Raw genomic sequence first — 17,384 nt, 5'->3', positions numbered from 1 at the left:
AGAGAGCCAACCTAGCCACATTCCTGACTATTTTCTTTGGGGTCCTGCTCCTTTATTACATTAGTTTGAGACACCTGTCCGTGTTGTTTTATCCCCAGTACTCTGCTGTGACAAAACAGTGGGAGCCTAAGAGATCCAGCTCTGTGCCTTTAAGAGATCTATGCCTTGGCAGAAGCTGTTTCTGCCGCTGTTAATACAAGGTAGCTCAGTTATATGGGGCCTGGTGTCCTGGTCGCTTCTGTCCCAGCAGTGTGGGGAGAGGTAGGGCATTTTACCACATAGATGCCAGAGAGCTGAGAGGTGAGGAATGTGTTACCCCCTAAGGGGAGACACTCCAAATCCAAAATAAGCCATCCTCAGGTGGGGAGACAGGGGAGCGTGAGGTACCTTCCCTAGGGAAGAAGGAGCTCTCCACAGCTTTGGGTCCACATGTGGAAAGAGACAGGGAGAGGGGGCTGTGGTGCAGGGGGCACAGATGCAGTCCTGGAGGGAGTTGATGCTATACCTTATGGCAGTATTTTTGCAGGTATCTGAAATAACCAGATGCCCCCTTCCATTAACAACTCCACTCTCCCACTCACTCCTGCCCAGGGACTGCTTTTATTTATGTATTGGCTATTATTATTAATAATAAGATGAATAATGAAACACCTGTGAATAATTTACTTGGACCTGGGCAGGGCTGGGGTGGGGGCAGGAAGAAGTGGAAGATAAACCACAGCTGCCCTCCCCTGTGCTGGCGCCTTCTTTCCCAGCCCCCACCCCCACCCCAGCTCACTTCCTTCTCTTCCCCCAGACCTAGCTTTGCTTTAAGGAGGTGGCAGGCAGGGAGAGAGAGAGAGAGAGAGAGAGAGACCTCAAGCAGGAATTACTCTCCTAAACTCGCCTGTTATGGCATAAAATACATCCCACTCCATTGTGATATCCTGGGAGGTAAGCACCACAAAATGATGTTAGAGGAGATATTTCGGACAAAGATACTGGCCTCTGCTGATGTGTCCTGAGGGGAAGGGGAGGAGGGGGGTCTCAGACTGGTGCGCGCACACACACACACAGCCAGAGTGTGGATACAAACGGTCTATGTGCACAGCCACACTGCACCCACACAAGCACTTACACACAGTCCTGATAAGACACAGGCACACACCTCCAAGCCACCAGCTCAAACCCTCTGTGTGCCTACTGGGGACATGCCACCTTATGACAGCACTTCATAGGCACACCACGCACACAGCTACCTTGCAGAGAGGCCCTATGTGTGAGTTTCTGTTCGATTCCATCAACTCGGGCGATTCTTAGGCCGTCATATAACACTGGATAATGTAAGCCCAGAACCGAGTTATGAATCAACTATACTTACACACGATTCCATCAAGAAAAGACAGAAGAATCTTAAAATGAAAGGATGAAGTTCCACAGCTCTCAGAATTGTACTTGCTGTTTGGTCACTCGCCCTGGATCCTCAGGGAGAGGTGTCCCAGGTGGGCTTGGGGCCTGGGGCTGCGAACCTCGGGGCCTCCTCAGGCCTCCTCCTGGCGCTGGAGAGCTCCGCGTTGTGGTTGTACCAAACGGGCTTGGTTTCGGTATTCAGGCAGCTGGGGTCTCATTTCTTTAAATAAAATTGTAAACATATTGTCTAATAACATCATGTAATCCGAGGGTAAGAAAAGAGAAACCCAGGACACCCGAAGGGGGCCGGTGGGGGTCCAGCCAGAGTCAGGCCGGCAGCTTTGCCCCTGCAACTCGCAGGGGAGCGGGCGCGTTATTTTAATTTGCCCGGCTTCTGAAGCCATGGAGAAGAGGCTGCCCTGGAAAAGCAAATGTGGGAGAGGATGAGGGGCAGGTAAATATCATTAAAATGAAAATCTGCTCTCCCAACCCAAGTTCACCACCAGCATTCACCCCCAGAGGCGGGGCTGCTTGGACCCGGCTCCCGCGCCGGCCACTCCCTCTCCTGCGCGGCCGAGGCTCTGGCCCCCGCGGGCCTGGTGGGGAACCCGGCAAAGTCGGGCTGGGCGGCCGGACCCTTGGCTCCAGCCCGCAGACGCGACTCCGAGCCTCGCACTTCTGGAGAGGGAGGCGCCGCCAACGAAGCCCGCGGGGGCAGCGCACGCCGCGCGAGTCTGGGTCCGGCCGCAGTCCGGATAGCGATTCGGGGGCTTTATTTCTTTGATGGTGAATTAAGGAAAAAATTTCAATTTGAACCGGTAACGCAGACGAGGGCCAAATCAAGCCGGTCCCTCGCGCTGGCTCAGCGACCCGGCACGGCACCCAGATCCCTGCCTCCTTCCACGGCGGGCGAGCGGGCCGAGACGCCCGGCTCCTACCTTCCTCCCGCCAGCCGCTTGCCGGACCAGCCGCCGCGCTTCCGGGCGGGGGAGGCCGTCCGGGACCGAAACACCCACCTCCAGCCTTCGCAGGCGGGCTGGGACGAGGATCGGGCCCCGGATCTCTACGCCCCGTCCCCCCCCCCCCCGCGAGGCCCAACTGCTCCCCCAGTTCCGACCTCCCAGGTGGCTCGGGTGGCGGCAGATGCCGTGCGGGAGGGCGAAGATTTGGGGCTGCTCTGGCAGGTTGGGGATTCGAGGAGGAAAAAAGCAGGGAGACACGGAGAGAAAGAGAGCGCGCGCGAGAGAGCTCTTGTCTACAGATTTATCCACATAATATATATTTATGTAGCTTTTTTTCTCTCGACACTGATCAATGCGCACTCGGATCGCTGGGCGGACTCCCTCCAAGCCGACTCGCTTTTTCTAGTCTAAATAAATAAATAAATAAATAAATAAATAAATAAAGGGAACCAGATGGGAGAAAAAAGCGCCCATTCCACCTCCGCCGCCGCCTTCGCCGCCGCCCCGCCCGCCATCCCTGCCTTTGCTTCGCCCGCCTGGCGCCCTAATAGAGCGCAGCTCGGTGGATAACGCCCCCCTACATACCCACACGAAAATGAAAATCAATGTTTTAAAAATACAAAAAGTTGCACCTGCTGCTATTACAAAAAGAACCCCCAAAAGGCAAAGAGGAGGCCAGCAGCCCCGTTCCTAACGGGCACCCGCTCCCCGCGGCCGCCGGGCCCGGAATCTCAGCGCCTCCCGAAGAGCCATGCGCCTGGCGCTATTTATAGCCGGGGGCTGTCTCGGACTGTACCACCGCCGCTCGCCGGGGCCGCCGACGGGGGAGGCGCGGCGGGGCCGGCGCCGCCCCACGCCGTCCTGCTCCCGGCCGCCGCCCGCCGCCGCGCGGGAGCCCCCCCGCGTCTCGCCCTCTCCGGGCCCCGCGCCCCCCCTCCTCCGCGCGCGCTCACTCGCCGCCCCCACCCCTGGTCTGACTCGGAACTTGAACCGGTCCAGCCTGTTTAAACGGAAAGGACAGAGATCCTGTCTGTTCAATGTAAAAAAAAAAAAAAAAAAGAAAGAAAGAAAAAGAAAAAAAGAGAAAAAGAAAAAGAAAAAAAAAGAAAAGAAAAAGAAAGACAGAAAAAAAGAAAAGAAAAAGATCAGACCGCAAAAGAGAGAGAGAGAAAGAGAGAGAGGGAGAGAGAGGAGAGAGGGAGGGAGAGAGAGAGCGGGGAGAGGAGAGAGAGAGCGCGAGCGCGAGCGAGCGAGAGAAGAGAGGAGAAAGAGAGAGAGCAGAGAGCGAGAGGAGAGCGAGGTGTAGAGAAACCGAGGGGGAGAGAACCCGAGTGTGTGTATGCGTGTGCGTGTGTGAGCGCGAGCGAGCTTGCGAGGGAGAAGAGCGAGAGAGAGTGCGAGCGAGAAAGAATAAAAGGAAAGAAGATTTTCTCTATGTATATAAAGATGGCCACGTTAGCAAACGGACAGGCTGACAACGCGAGCCTCAGTACCAACGGGCTCGGCAGCAGCCCGGGCAGCGCCGGGCACATGAACGGATTAAGCCACAGCCCGGGGAACCCGTCGACCATTCCCATGAAGGACCACGATGCCATCAAGCTGTTCATTGGGCAGATCCCCCGCAACCTGGATGAGAAGGACCTCAAGCCCCTCTTCGAGGAGTTCGGCAAGATCTACGAGCTTACGGTTCTGAAGGACAGGTTCACAGGCATGCACAAAGGTGAGTGCACCTTTCCCTCCCAACTTTGCCGGGGAGAAGGAGCGGGCGGGCCGGCCGGCCGGCCGGCGACGGACGAGCGGGAGACGGCGCGAGAGGGAGCCTCGGGCGGACGCCGAGGAGGGAGGCGCTCGGGCAGCGGAGACCAGGACTGGGGTGCGTGGGGAGCTGTTCGCTGGGGCAAGGCTGGATTTTGGGCGAGGAGCTGATAGAAGCGGTGCGGTGGGGAGAGCAGCGGAAGCAGAATATGGAGAGAAAGAGAGGATCGAGGGGAAGCGGGGCTTGGATTTTTGGGTGCAGCGACTTGAAAGACTGGGACGGGGACAGCTGCACCGGCCGAGCCCGGGACGCTGAGCAGACTGGCGGGCGCTCAGCGGGCCAGGGACCGAGGGTGCTGTCCATCGCCGTGGTGCTGAAAATATTAAGAGATGGTCTCCTCCTTCTCCGCTCCGGGCCAGAGTAGCAGGAGCGCAGCCGTCTAAAAAGAAGAGAGGTGACAAATTCAGAGAGATATTTTTATTTCGCTATCAATTTAACAGTAAACTCTCCCTGTCGAGCTATGTGCCTCAATAATCCGGTTGTGGTGTGAGTGGTGGGGGAGGGGGTGTTTGATGTTTGAAGGAAGGAGGGACAAAACCTAAGGCAAGAATTAGCAAGGAACCAGCCATCCCCTGGGTGGAGTGGGGGGTCAGGGAAGCCTGAATGATCCCCTTCTCAGGAAAGCGGAGCTTTGGGGGAAAAATCTGTGTGTGCAAGATATGCATTTTGAAGGGTGTAGCCTAAATTATCCCAAACTCACCATGCAGAGAGCTTATAGTACATTATTTCTCTCCCTTGAAGCAATCATTGCTAGTGAGTGCTTGGGGGAGGGGGAGACAGAATAATCAAAGAATTAAAACCCAGCAACTTTTTAGGAAAGTGGTCACGAGAATTGTCTGCAGCCTGCCTGTTTTCTCCTTGTTTTATTATCTTTAAGGCAGATCCCCAAACGTGTTCAGTTGTAGAACGTGTGTGGGTGGCTGGTGGGTGACGAAATTAGCCCAGTGCTCCGCTCCCTAACAGTAATGTATAGGATGTGCAGTGGGGATTAATCCGGGCTGGAGCTGTGTGGGCAAGTTAAATGCTTTCTGAGAGAGATTGATCGTCAGGCAGGGAAGGAGCACCGAGCTAAGGAAGTTGTAAGGGATGTGTATGGACGTTCCGTTTTTAATAAACAGTAGTGTGGAGAGCCACTGAAGATGCTGTGTTAGAGCTGGTGGTTTTAAAGATGAAAACACACACACGCACACGCACACCCACCCACACACAGAGAGCAGCCTCATCCTTGGCCACAAATGGGCTATGAACAGAGCTGATCCTCCGGCACATTAGGTGCAGAGCGCAGAGCTGTCTGGCTCTCTAAGCAGCAGTGGTTTTCACTATCACAACCTCCCTCCCTCCTCCAGCCCTCCCTTCATCCGAATACTAAGCAGAGCTCCAAACTCTTCATAGTTGGAGTCCCAGAGAGCAGTTTTTATTGGCTTTAGCATCTTCCAGCTTGCCTGCTGAGGAGTAAATCTTAAAGTTAATGGCATGTTGAGTAGCACAAAAACACAGCAGAATGGAAATATACTGGGTTTGCTGGGGTGGGGTGAGGGTGGGGGCTGTAATGGAGAGACAAACCAACCTTTATCCAATATGGAGAAAATGTCTGTCTGATCAGAAGAGAGACTGGAAAGGTGAAATGGGGAGGCAGTCTTTGAAATAATATTTCTTTCCTTCCCCCCACCTCAAGTCAACCGTATCTTTATAGTTTTTCCCTTCCCAATCAAGCTCCCTAGAAGCTAATCAAGGTTTGTATCAAATCTTTGTCATTCTAATATGTCCCCAGATTTAAAAATAGTAATAATGAAAATTTAAAAAGCATAAATAGGGAAATCCTTTGCCCATCTTAATGATCAGTTCTTGTGATGATTTAAATTTTTAAAGTTAAAAAAAAATTTAGAACCCACCAGAGGCAAAAGACAGTTGTGAAGAGCTGAGCTTCTTAAGAGATCCGGGTTTGGAGCACTTTATTTACTTCTTTATTTCGAAGGAAGATAAACTTTAACAATATTCCTTGGTTTCTTCTCACGATCCCTTGCTGGTATCATCACTATGTTCTTGATGTTATTTGGACTCCCTTGTACTATAGCAAAGAAGTAGAATTATCATCATTTGCATCAGGAAGCCAGAGAAGGTTATATTATAGCTTTATCATATGTATCATATATATACTATATACACATATCTGGCCAGGATTTCTAGGACAAGCAAAACTTCGTTTTCTAAATAATTCTTCCCCTAAACTGGCTCAGTCAGTGGCAGGCAGGCCCGTTGGCTCCGGCATGCTTGGTGTCTCATTGTCGCAGCCCACCCTTCATAGCCTAAGCATATATATTTTTCCCTATGAAACTTCCTGCCTCTCTGTCCCTTGGATTTTTATAGGCAGGGTTGGGCCACAATGTCTCTAACAGTGCCTGGAAGCTCCAGGAGAGCTGAATAAATGAAGCATTCTCTGAGGTCTGGTTTATTCAGTCCTAGAAGAGTTTGAACTCCACCTTCAGAGATACAGCCTGATTTATTAGCTAATCCTGATAAAATAAGCCTCCGGCCACCTTAAAAAATTACTCGCTTGCCATTGGTGATTAATTACTGTTAAGTCAAAAAGCATGATGAGGCTTGAAGAATGAGGGTTGCATTTGGCTTCTAGATTTTCCCCAACTCTAAATTGACAACATGAGGCTAAGGATAGAAACATGCCTTTGTTAAGCCTGGTTTCGGGGCATATTTGTGGCTCTTTCTTTCCCCTTCTTGAATTTCTAACTTCTAATGAATCATATTGGTATAAAATTGAGAGACATGACAGGATACTGGCCTCCAGTGTGGATGGCATATGCATGTTATTGGCATAGAAAAAGAAAGAAAGAAAAAAGGAGAGAAAAAGAAAGAAAGAAGAGAAAGATAAGTAAAAATTAAATTAAATGCATGAGATTTTAGGTGGGTATCCATTTGTTTGCCACCTGCCATTTCAGGTAACTAAAGAAGGAAGGAGTTCTAAGGGTTAATGGAATACCTGCCATGCGTAGAGTGAACCTTAAAAGGCAATTACTCCAGTCAAATTGGGAGTCTGTGGAGGAGGGAGTGGGTGGGTGTTGTGGAGCAAACCCAGCCGTATCAGAGAAAGGCTGTTGGGCTGGGGAGGCAGCAAATAGCAGTTGTGGACTGGGGTAATTACTGTAAAGGTAAATCCACCCCCTGGAGACTAGAAAACACTTGGGCAGGGGTGGGGAAGATCTGGGTGCTAGGCAGAGAGAGAAAGGAAGAAAAAAAGCCCAGAATTACAATTCAAAGAAATAACACCCAAAGAAGAAAACCTAGTTCAATGCAAACTCTCCCGGCTAACTCAGTGTCTTCTTTTCTGCCCCCATTAGAAGCACTTTGAGAAAGATTGTTTTTTCCAGGCTCCAAAGAGAAAGACATTGTACTATTGATTAAAGAGGAGACAGGCAAACTCCCCGGATAGCAGCACAAGTGAGCTGAGGACCAATTTGGTCCCTTCCTATAGAATTTTTCTCCCTTGGGGAAGGGAAGAGGTCACCCACTAGTCTAATTCTTTCCTTATCTCACTTTACATTTATTTCTCTTTTCTTCTTTTTATTTCCTGGAGAACAAACAGCAGTGACTGAAAATACATACACACGCATTCCCATGCCTGCTAACACACACACATACGCAGTCGGTGGATCACACATGAACAAGCCAGCAATCCATTCATAACTTTGGTCTTGTCTAGCAGGATAGAAGGCAGCAAAGACTGAGTTACTGGGAGACATAAAGACTAGTGCTCTCTGGATAGCCATATTATAATGCATTATCTTTGAAGTCATTTAAGTCCAATTTAAGTGGTATTTAGTATAATATTTATGAATTAATGTAATCTAAACATAAGGCTGTCCCCAAAGGTTTAAACAGCCTTTACTACTGATGTGTGCTTGTTCCCAGAGCCTGCGATGCATTTTAATCTAAACAGCCAAGTCCATATCACAGTCCCTCTTGTTAACCAGTCAGAACAAATCTGTGCCTGGGTAACCACTCTGCATTGAGATTTCCCCCTACTGCGTGGAGGAAAACCTAGTCTACTGGCAGCCCCAGGGTGCTCCCAACCCAGGATCCACAGCTTCAGGGACTTCAGCCCCTCATACTTTCACACTAAATCCAGAGGGAGGGTGGGGACAGAGTATTAGAACCTTCTGTGGACTGAGATCTGGAGAGTATTTCATTTAAAAATATACTCATCACCCGATACACAACCTCTCATTTCAGCGGTACCTGACAAGGAAGTACCTGAAGCCCCTTGATTTGGGGTGCAGCTGGGAGAAAGGGAAATAGCAAGTGTCATGATTGTTTTGGTGATTCTTGACCATCTTCATAAAACTGTGCCTTATATTTTCATTTAAGATGTAGCCATTTTCAGAACATCAAGTTTCCACCGCTTGACTTTAGCCGGGAGGGCTCCTTGTTTTTTTCCTTAGGTAGGTGAATTAAAGCCAGTGAGGCTCTATCTGATTTCTGTTTTCAAATGAGTCTAAGAGACAGTGAAGCTGAAGTATCAGCATGGGCATCAGCTCAATTCAGATGAACTTTTAAAAAAAATTTACTTTGAAAAATAAAAATTCTGTCTGTCCCGGGAAAGACACTCGTAGAATGACTGGGCACACACCTATAGTTTTTAAAAGAAAGATTTGCCTTGTGAGAAAGAGGTATGAAAAATGAGATAAGAAAAACATTAAAAAAATTCACTAAAGAAAATAAGCAATAGTAATCATTGCAAAACTAAAGTAAACCAAAGTAACAGCCCCCATAAAAAAATCTCAAATCCCAGATGTTTGTAAGTATTCTATTTAGGAGCAAAGAAAAACATTATTGGGAAATATTTGATTTATTGAAGAGACTGGTGGTTATTTGCTGCTTTACATAATTTTATTTATCTTTTGAAGAGACTTCTTCAGAATCAACGCACAGATAATATGCACATGTGCACGTATATGTATCCATGTACAAGCATGACTAAGCGCATCCCACACATATGGGAACCAGGGCTGGCCTAGATTCCACTTCAATTCAACAGGGAGATGTTAACACTCTTTTCCCCCCTCAGCTTTAATGGGAATTCTAGATTGGGTTGAAAGAACCCCCTTGGCTTACTTCCACTCTCTCCACCTGCTCCAGTTGGCTGGATGTTTGTGGCTTCTCAAACACAAAACAAAAGAAAACAAAAAGAAAGGCTTTTCTTGAGTAAAGTCACAGCTTGAAAACAACCCAGAGGAACACAATTACAAAAAGGTATGCCATAGATGTATGCCCCCATAACGTAGGCATATTGTAAAGTTGTGAGTGTGTTTTCGAATAGCTAGTTTCCAGAGGCACTCCTGATGCCCAGTGATCATGCCACACTCCGGGGACTTGACTATGGCCATCCTTCTCACTATTATTAGCATGATAATCCTCATTATTATTATTTACATACCAGGATGGGAGAGGGGCTTCTAAGTGATGCCTGAGAAGATACTTAAGACACCATGTTCTTAACTGAGAAAACAGCTGGTCTCACTTGCCTCGGATGCTTTTGGGGGAAATGTGGCACAGCTCACACCTTTCATGTCATCACAAGGTAGTCTGTTTCCAAACTGACCCAGGAAGGATCTCTTCAAAGGGGACTTGCAGAGGGCAGACTATAGAAGAGAGGGAGAAGTCATAGAAAATGAGGCCCAAAATCATTAGCAGAGCAAAAGGGAAACTGAAAGTCGTAGGGCCCAGATGCCAGCCGGAAGCTGGGAGTGCTGGTTGACAGTGGCTGAAGCGCAATGTTTCTGAACTTGGAAGGGAAATCCCATGTGACACGCAGAGGGAAGTGCTAGAGGGTGTGAAAATCTGTGTGCATCTGTGGGTCCCCGAGGGTTGGGGGAGGGAAGATGCCACAGCCCGTGTGGGTGTTGGTGTGAGCATGTGTGTGTGAACTTCTGTTTACATGTGTGTATGTATGTGTGCGTGTGTGCGTCCAGGGAAGAGATGATAAATGCAAATGGAATGATGTTAGGGGTAGGTTCATCTTGCAAGGCAGTATGCACGATCAGGGAGATGGTTGATGGAGAAAAGGAGAGAAGGTGGGGAGAACAATACCGTCCGTCCTTGTGCTTACATACGTGCTGCACCTCGGAACTCCTAGCTTGGATTTTATCCATGATCTAAGTGCCAGTGTGGTGGTGTGCTCTTGTTTATCTGCCTCACATCCCCACCCAAAAGTCCAGGTTTAAAAGAAGGTTCCATCTCCCCCTGGCTCATCATCCTTCTGATGCTTGCCTGCTTCTGCTCACCTATGGACTCATTGTAGAAATGACCTTCTATCTGTGATCTGAGTAGCCAGCCACAGAACCCAGCTCTCTGCAGAGATAATTCCCTCCACTCACTGTATTTCCTATGCCACCTGCTGCCCCCTGGCAACTGCTTTTTTTTTTTCTCTTGTAGTGTTTACACACACACACACACACACACACACACACACACACAGGACTTGATCAAGGCAGTCAAGCTAGCCCCTCCAAGCAGAGTGTTGCATTTTCCCTCCATGCAAGGAGGGTGTGGCAGGGACCAGGACGCCTTCCTTTTGGTGTCTCCACAACTAGAGAAGCAAGTTCATCACCTCTACCTTTGCCTTCTTAAATACACAGACTCCCCAAGAATCACAAAAAGTGTCTAATCCTCGTCTAATCCTACCTAAATAGCCTAGGGGAGGGGAACAGAGCCCCCAACTTAGTTGTAACCCTCTGGCTATCAGTCTTCATCTCCCTCTTTTCCTTCTTCTCCTTGCCATTAAGACATCCTCACAAACTGCAAGGTGGGGCCTAAAGAGAAAAATCCAAGTTCCACCTGGCAACATAGAGTGCGGTTCGAAATGCCAGGACAAAAAGACAATGATATGGGTAGAAATGATGACAGAGGAATTTCCAGAGTTGTTGTGCCTGCCCTAGGGGCTTCCTTGTCCCTACTCATCCTGTTCGCAGTAGCCTCTGGATGGGTATAAAGCCTGAGACTCAGCCTTGCAGGAACCAACTAGGAAGCCAGGTGGGCAGCCCCAGGGTAACTGTCCTCCTTTCCAAGTCCCTTTGGAAGTAGAAGGGGGTGTTTTCTAGACCATATGCTCACAGGCCTTCTCCCCTTTTACTTGCTCCATATTTGGTTTCTCTTATCCTCCCTTGTATCTCCCCTCCAGCATTAGCTGACCGAAGCTCTCAAACTGAGCGATCCCCAGCAGCTCAGCTCAGGAACAAATCCTACGTGGCCATCTGCAAGATGTAAATAAATGGGTGCCCTCATGGAGACAGACGTAGTTCTGGCTCTGTGAGGACAGAACAGCCAAAAATATTGATCAAAGCTCAGGGAAAAAAATTGATAATGAGCTGGCCTCCAACAAGAGTTTAATTGACAGAGACTTCCGAAGGCCGGCTCTGGACAGCGCATAAACTGACCGCAATGTTACTTTATTGCAAACACTCTGCTTTAATTAATTATCACCTTTGTTAAAAGCAGCTCCAGATCAAAGGTTTCTAGATACTTAACAGATCTTACTAACAAAGCCCCCTGTGAATTAGGCTATCCCAGGGCTCTCCAGTGAGGCTAGTGAGTTTCCTTCCCATTTTCTTCCCTCTTAGCTGTTGCCTTCTTCCTCTTTGTTAAAATAAATGGTTCTTGCTGCACAGCCTCTGTGTCCTAGGACAGGGATTTTGAGGGGTGTTGTCTGCAGAGGGCAGGGGGCTGCCATTCTGCAGCTGTTTCTAAAATTACACAACTGAGACTAGGTTCACCTTCACATTTATCTGGCTGAAATGGGGAGTGTCAACAGAAGAAAAAGGAATTCATGGAAATGCAAAAGGTGTGTGTGTGTGTGTGTGTGTGTGTGTGTGAGCGCGTGCGTATGCACATGCACAAGCGACGATGTGCACATCCACATAAATATTACAGGATCGATGCATTTCACATCCGCTGCTCACACCTCTTAACTTCTCCCTCCTGTCTCTTGAGCACCTGTGCTACTGTCGTATTTCACTCTGAGAAATGCTCGCAGCTGAAGCGTGCATAGATGATGCTGTATCGAACCAAGCCATTGTTTGGATTTGGTTGTGGAGTCTGGGTGCCCGTTGAAGGATTGTCCTTGCCTGGAGTAGGTGGTGCCTAAAGAATTCACTTCTCAAGATAGGATGGGAACGTCACTCTCCAGAGTCCCCAAAACCTACAAACTGACAGGTGACTTACTTGAAAGCAACCCTTGGAGTCGTTCTAGGCAAATTTGAATGCCATACGTGGCTGTTTGTTCATTATTCTAATTTAATGATGCAGTCACACCTAATTAATCCATGTCTGGTTTATTCATACACTATGTCTGAGGATCCAAAAGATCTCTCTAGCTAGCCAGCTTCCCTTTTCAGGGGCATGTGAGGGGCTCCCCTGACAAGTGAGCGTGTCGGAGTCCAAACAGGAACAGATTACTGTAGACTGATCTGATAGAGGCACTGTCCCTGACACCACTGTCCATGCAGGTAGAAGTAACAGCAATCATAGACAGACGTAGCAATGAGATCTGTGTGCCTGTCGTGACACACATGAGCACACAAACCATGCGTTCTACCACAGAACCCTTCTGATGGACAAGGGGCCACACTCCCAATGCGTAATAAATAACAAGGTGTGTCAAGCACTCCTCTGATCAGGAGTTTCAACACAGAAGGTTGAGAGGCCGAACTGAGTCAGACTCTTCTCTCTGCCTTAAGAAAGTGGATCCTGACCCATTGCTGCCACTGCTCAGATAAAGAGACTGAGGCTGGAAGCAGCATGCCCCTAAAGTCAAGCCTGCAGCAAAGCCTTCAGCACACCTCCCCGTGCTGGTTCTGGCCAGACTGCTTGCAGCGAGTGTTGCCTCTTGCCTGGCAGGTACATTGAGAGAACGAGGCATCAACCTAATAATATCCTTATAAAGCCAAGCCTCCTGCGCAAGTCCTAGGAGACAAGAGGCATCCAAAGATCAAACACTACATCACAGTGTATTTGTAGGAACTCTCTGATTCTGCTACCTCCCTATAATGCTCTAATTGACTATTTGATCAGCTCTAAAAGGGCCAGTGTTCAAGACAGACTCACACACACATTCATACACACACTTATGTGCATATTCACATACACATGTGCATGCACACATATATATATACTCATCGCACAAGCACGTGCATGCAGACTTTTTCTTGCACACGCTGCCGTACCCACACCGGCTCATCTAACAAGGGTAGATTCTCACAGGAGATGCTTGAAGGTGAGTGAAAAGCACACACCTAAGATTGTACATGCCCTTCCAGTAATGGGCTTATCAATAGCTCTTAAAGAAATGTGACAGCCAGCCCAGAGTGATTCAGTTGTGTGGACAAAGGTCAGCATATAGATATCCATTATTAATAATATCAATATCTTGGTTGACCAATATAACCAGAAACTGTATCATGTCGCTGCTGATGGGTGAGGCTGGGAGGGCTCTGCGGCAGCAGCAGGAAATTATACCCATGTAAAATTAATCATATTGACTGGTTCTAAGAATATACAGAGAGGTGAAGATGTTGGTAGTGCTTGCCATGGTGGGAGAGGGGGACCTTGTTCCCAGAGGCTCCATGGTCTTGAACTCCTGGAAGGAGCCCAGGGGGAATGGAGGCGTCCCTGGGTGACCGATGAGAACACTCTCCCTCATCCGGCCTCTGCTTTCCAGCGGGGTGAGGCGGAGGAGAGGTGTTCTCTGAACAGGAAAAGAAAGAAATAGGATCGCCTAACCATTATCCACCCAACATATCCATATCTTTCTGTCAAATCAATACTTGGCTTGGCTTTGTCTCACCGGATGAGGCACAGAGAGCATCCTTGCACCCGCTGTGTGAAGAGGTCTATCTCCAAGGGGTGTCATGAGCCTGAAGCAATATCCCCAGTTATGTGGTGGGATACCGGCCCCGGGAGTTGCCAGTGTGCACTATGCAACTTCGAGTTCCCAGGAAAAAAGGCATCCAAACAAATCAGTCACCAAGATTGGGTTCTTGGGACCAGCAGAGCCAGGGACTCAGAGTCTGGTGGGGTCAACAGTGTTCTGGACTTTGGAAAGCCATTGCTCCCTAAAGCTCACCTCCAGTCACAATGAGTGGGAAGGAAGGGGGAAGCCATTGCATCCTTGGCCTTGGGAGTCCCTTCAAGTATGCCCCTGACCCCTCACCCCCTTGCCTGCCAGAGCCCCAGCTCGGGATGTCCTTGATCTTCCTTGGCAGCCCTGGGCAACATCTGGAAGGGAGGAGAGGAAAGGAGAAAATCCCAGTGGCTGGGGCCTCCTGAGAGAGGAAGAAAGGGAACAGGGCTGGCAGGGAAAGCCCAATAAGCTTTTGGATCATCCTCTTCTCTGTTCCCAGAGCCTGTGGAGGCAGCTGGAAGGGAGCCTGCCTTAGAGGCCAGGCCCATGGTTAGTTCGTGATAGACGATAGGAGATGGACCTTGAAAAGATGGCTTTGACTGTAAAGGAGGGTGAGGAAGTGGCTTCCTTGGCTGGAATGGGAGATGCAGGTTCTAAGGACTGGATACACCCCTTCCTATAGGGAATTTGGAGCCTCAGCCAACAAGCCACATCTATCCTCCTCTGACCTGCCTCCCCTTCCCTGGCTATAGACACACTCAGACTTCTGACACCCAGCCCTCCGGCCAAGGTCTTTGGCTGGTCTCTGTGCTCCTCCCCAGTGCTAATGGCCCAGCTTTCCTAGCAGAGGCGCGGCCCCCAGACCACCCAGGTCGGCACCCAGATGTCCAGACCTGTTTCCAACACGGCCCAGGCTGGGTGCAGCCACAGCGGGAGCATGGTGAGGACAGGTCCCGGAGCCCAAGCTCGTCCTCTGTCCACGGTGCCGCATCCCCTCCGGACCCAAGACCTGGATCTAAGGAGCTCTAGAAGAACAGCAAAGAGCCCAGAAGCCAGGGCCCTCCTCTAGACCCTTCCCCTACCTACTGTGAGTGCGGGAATGCTCCCCTCTCCACCAGCGGCTGCCTGCCATCTGACGGCGAGAGGGAGAACTTCCTGCTCTCCAGCGCGGGGCCCCTGAGGAGGAAGCGGCTGCTCCTGTCACTGCCAGGCTCCCCATGGAGGAGCTGCAGGGCAAACCCGTACCTCGCCCCTCTCCTGGCACCTCACAGGGTGAGGGTGGGCCGCTCCTCTTGCGCATGGGAGCCCCCTGCTCCAGTGGGCGGCGTGAGACCCTGGGCCAGGCCCTTCACTGGGCCTGGGCCTGGGCCTGGGGCAGCAGCAAAACAGCCACCCAAAACGAGACGGGAGACTCAGAAAATCCAGAAAGTATTGTAGTTTCGACATGAAGGTGAAGTTTGCTCCATTTCAAAACAAAATACTTAGTTTAAAGTTTAGTATGGGTTTTATTCTTCATTCCATACATTGGGCACCAGAATCTTTTCCATACTTAGGACTGTAACAGGTCCAAATCCAAATCACTCTATCCCTCAACTTTTGCAAATGCCCCCACAGGACACACACACACACACACACACACAGGCCTGCACATTCAACCCTGTGCCTGATGAAATAGACCTGGGTGGAGGACCTGTCAACTAGGCGTCCACTGGCCCACGGGCCACCCAGGTCCAGTGGAGGCTGGGACCTCAGTCACGTTGGTCACGAGAGTGAGAGAGATACAGAGCAGAACAGAGGTACTGGCTTATGTCCACACATCATTTTTTTCCCCAATAAAAAAATCTTTTTTATTGAAAAATAAGACCTTCTTTACACTTGTCTTAATTATTTCAATAAGTAAACTATTAGATTTATTTTAGAGTCAATTTTACTTTAGAGTCCATTCTGTTGTCATTGTGTTGAGCATGTTTGAAAATCCACTGGAATGAGAAGGAAAGGGTGAGGCCCAGGACTGCGCAGCTGAGTGGGTCCCTAAAGAGAGGAGGGGGTGCGAATTACAGGGTGGTGTCTCAGTGCAGAGAGGGCCTGCCCTTTGGCTGCAATGAGTGGTCACTTGGCAGACGGGGCTTGTGATAGCAGAGGGGAGGAGAGGGAAGGGGAGCGTGGGGGAGCAGAGCCCCAGGCCACACCCAGGGACCTGGAGCCCAGGGGGGCAGCCAGACTCCTACTCCTTTTGGCGTAAGACCACTATCTGCCCCTCACAGTGTCCCCCAAGGCCTTAGTTCATTTCTCAAGTTTCTCTGCAAGCATTCATTAATCCTGAACGTTCTGAACTGTCTCAGCTGAGCCGGTGCTTAAAAGTCTGGCCCACGGCAGTAGCCATGTAGCAGGGAGGAGAGGGTCCCCAAAGCCAGACGATGCAAGAGGAGGAGCCTGCTGGGGCAAGAGCAGTGGTGTCATCCACCCAACTGCAGTTGGTCTCTGTGACACCCCCCAAATATCTCCCCATGGGACAGAGGCAGGCTCCTGTAACGTGTAAGGCATTCCAGTCTGGTGGGGACACACACCATGTCCCCCACTGGGAAGCCCTCGGTCTCATGGGGCAGATACAGGCCTTCCTCTAGGAGGCACAGATTAACATGCAACTCAGGGACTCTGAAAGTCGAGCCCTCTCCTTGGAAGGTGGGGACCCACCCTCACCACCACCAAATAACCGGGCGTGACAGAGGACAGCAAATCCACAAAGAAGAAAGTACCCAATACAAATGTCCTGTGCAGGAGCCCCCCCAAAAGAAGTAATCAGATAAGAGTACAGGCTTCCTTCCCAGGGGAGCTTGGTCCTGGGTGCCCAGGTGGCGAGGGGCACCAAGGCTGGCACATGGGAATAAGACAGAGGGGGGAGGCTGGATTGCAGACGGGCCCCATTGCTTCACTTCATTTCGTTCTGTGACATTTTGTTTCTGTCCCACTGCAGCTAAGTCTCATTCTCAGGCCAGTGGACAAAGGACTTTCTCACTTTAAATAAATCTGGACCCACCACCAGTCTGGCTGAGGGAGAAGCAGTGGGGATCAGGAGCAGATGAAGAGGTGACAGTCCTGTCCCAGGAAGTTAGTGACACCCACAGAACGTGCAAGGGCTGGCTTCACCTGCCTTGGGGCTTCAGTGTCCTTCAGCTGTCCCAACAACAGCCCACTTGGGCTGAGAAATTACTCACAGAATATTTAAACCTGTGGCCATGTTCCCTCTCACCAAGGCAAGCAGCCAGATTGTCCCCCAGGCTCACTTGGCTGAATGTCCCAGAGATAA

The 17,384-nt window shown here is 49.9% G+C and overlaps 1 protein-coding gene and 2 long non-coding RNA genes across 52 annotated transcripts in view; 1 reads left to right on the top strand and 2 right to left on the bottom strand.

The window, feature by feature from the left end:
- LOC109493421 overlaps positions 1-2,441 on the bottom strand; it is a 34,381-nt gene extending 31,940 nt beyond the window's left edge. Inside the window, exon 1 of the long non-coding RNA XR_006588267.1 lies at positions 1,361-2,441. This is a non-coding gene — a long non-coding RNA (uncharacterized LOC109493421). The remainder of the gene's footprint in view (positions 1-1,360) is intronic.
- Positions 2,442-2,638: 197 nt separating this feature from the next.
- LOC109493420 lies at positions 2,639-3,190 on the bottom strand. The gene is made up of 2 exons (XR_002147644.3): positions 2,984-3,190; positions 2,639-2,758 (listed from the first exon to the last, which is right to left on the bottom strand). It is a non-coding gene; the product is annotated as an uncharacterized LOC109493420 (long non-coding RNA).
- A 467-nt stretch (positions 3,191-3,657) lies between these two features.
- CELF4 (CUGBP Elav-like family member 4) overlaps positions 3,658-17,384 on the top strand; it is a 297,686-nt gene continuing 283,959 nt past the window's right edge. For 42 of the 50 annotated variants that reach the window (XM_023241927.2, XM_023241943.2, XM_023241946.2 and 39 more), the window contains exon 1: positions 3,658-4,071. In XM_023241927.2, the coding sequence (XP_023097695.1) occupies positions 3,786-4,071 (286 nt within the window). In that variant the 5' untranslated portion in view covers positions 3,658-3,785. The remainder of the gene's footprint in view (positions 4,072-17,384) is intronic. The other 8 variants (XM_023241937.2, XM_023241922.2, XM_023241936.2 and 5 more) reach the window with 1 other exon arrangement.

This window comes from Felis catus, chromosome D3, assembly GCF_018350175.1.
Source record: "Felis catus isolate Fca126 chromosome D3, F.catus_Fca126_mat1.0, whole genome shotgun sequence".
NCBI classification, from domain to species: Eukaryota; Metazoa; Chordata; class Mammalia; order Carnivora; family Felidae; genus Felis; species Felis catus.
The sequence above is the reverse complement of the archived record's forward strand: the minus strand, read 5'-3'. Positions and strand labels throughout refer to the sequence as shown.